This window comes from Elephantulus edwardii, unplaced genomic scaffold (assembly GCF_000299155.1).
Source record: "Elephantulus edwardii isolate Elephantulus edwardi_28Jun2011 unplaced genomic scaffold, EleEdw1.0 scaffold00369, whole genome shotgun sequence".
Lineage (NCBI taxonomy): Eukaryota > Metazoa > Chordata > Mammalia > Macroscelidea > Macroscelididae > Elephantulus > Elephantulus edwardii.
The window spans coordinates 1,865,893-1,867,765 of NW_006400119.1; the positions used below are offsets into that span (position 1 = coordinate 1,865,893).

A 1,873-nucleotide genomic window follows, 5' to 3' on the forward strand; every position below is an offset into this window, starting at 1 on the left:
GGGCATGTTGCAAGGAAGAACCAGTCTTTGGAAAGGGATATTGTGCTTGGAAGAGTGGAGAGACAGTACAAGAGAATAAGACCCTTGATGAGATAAATTGACTCAGTGACTAGGGTAAATGGAAGTAGATATGTCAGACAATGAAGTTGGCTCAAGATAGAGCAGGGTTCAGAGCTGTTGTACAGAGTCCCTCTGAGTCATAAGCAACTTGATGGCACATAACAACAGTATCTACATTATGTGGTTTACTTCTCTTCCCTCTTTATCCTGTGCTGGTATATATAAAAAAAAACCCCACAAGTTGCACTGAGAAAGATAGATGAGAGCCTTGGAAATCGCTCCACTCTGTCCAGTGTAGGGTCACTATTGATTGATTACAGTGACAGCAGTGAGGTTGGATTTTTGCTTTTAATGTGTGAATGATAAAACCCAACTTGAGACTACTAGATCATGTCTTTTGGAAATTTTGAAGATAGTCTGAAAGTGACTGGTGGTGATAATTTGTATAATTCTGAACATATATATATACAAACCACTGAGTTATACATTTTTAAAGTGTGGATTTTGTGGTATGCAAATTAACTATAAAATAGCTTCTTTGGCATATTTTGAATTTGACAATTGTTTCTTTCTCAAAAATGTGTTTAAAATATTCCCTATGAGGTGGATTGATTCAGTGACTGATTGGCACAGGATAGAGCAGGGTTTAGGGCTGTTGTACACAGTGTCGCTATGAGTCGCAAACGACTTGACGGCACATAACAACAACAACAAAAACAACATATGCCATATCTTAAATTATTTAAAGTAATTTCAGTCTTTGTTCTCTTGGACTTACTCTCCATATTTTATGTCCTTTAGGGAAGATTACTTTACAAAAAAGAATGAAGAAAGAAAACAAAATAAAATGGAAGCTAAATTAAGAGCTAAACAGTAAGTATTATCAGCATATTGAATTAGTCCTATTTCAGTTCCTTAGAGCTTTATGAATTTTTAAATTAGTATCTTAAATTGTCTTGGTAATTTTGAAGCCCTGTTTTGTTGCATTGGGCAGTAAGGAAACCTGAGGACTGAACTTTGACTAGTAAGAATTTTAGTTACTATAGTCACGGTTAACTTTATTAGGATTTCATTCTTTATAAAGTAAATGAAACATTTTCTCACGAAAGTTTTTATTTGTAGGGAGCAAGAACAAAAACAGAAGTTGGCAGAAGATGCTGAGTTGGTAAGAATTATTATTAGTATCGAAGAAATTTGAAACTCATAAACAAACCTATAGTTGTCGCTACACTAAAGTTATATATAAAGAACACTGCTTAAAATACTCATGGAGAGCGAGTGTAATAACCAGATTTGGACAGTTTGTAACTCACAGAAGAAGTAAATACTTAGTGAGCCATAGAAGAGAAAATGCATGTAACTGATAAAACTAAATTGCCATTTTAATTTCTAGCCTTTTCTTTTTATATGGATAGACTGCTAAGTAATTTCTGATTTTATTTACTCTTAAGAAAATATTTCTATTGTCTTATTTTTTTTTTTGTAGAAATCTCTAAAAGAAAAGATTGGCTGCTTGCTGAAATTTTCGGGTGACTTAGATGATCAAACCTGTAGAGAAGATTTGCACATCCTTTTCTCAAATCATGGAGAAATAAAATGGATAGACTTTGTCAGAGGAGCAAAAGAGGTCTGGAAACAATCTTTTTTGTAGCATTTCTTTTCTAGTTGTTCATTAAAACTTGGTAATGTTGAAGGAGCTTTACAGACTAGGAAAAACGAAGACATTCACTTCAGGACTAAACTGAGGATGTGCCTTTCATTGTCTTTCTTTGGTGTAGGGAGTAATTCTGTTTCAAGAAAAAGCTAATGAAGT

At 33.8% G+C, this 1,873-nt stretch overlaps 1 protein-coding gene across 1 annotated transcript in view; it reads left to right on the plus strand.

The window, feature by feature from the left end:
* LOC102867697 (lupus La protein homolog) overlaps positions 1 to 1,871 on the plus strand; it is a gene marked incomplete at its 3' end in the record, with an annotated part of 12,551 nt that extends 10,680 nt beyond the window's left edge. Inside the window, exons 4-7 of the mRNA XM_006902122.1 lie at positions 862 to 933; positions 1,183 to 1,225; positions 1,547 to 1,687; positions 1,839 to 1,871. Coding sequence (XP_006902184.1) covers positions 862 to 933; positions 1,183 to 1,225; positions 1,547 to 1,687; positions 1,839 to 1,871 — 289 coding nt within the window. The remainder of the gene's footprint in view (positions 1 to 861; positions 934 to 1,182; positions 1,226 to 1,546; positions 1,688 to 1,838) is intronic.
* Between the last annotated feature and the right edge of the window lie 2 nt (positions 1,872 to 1,873).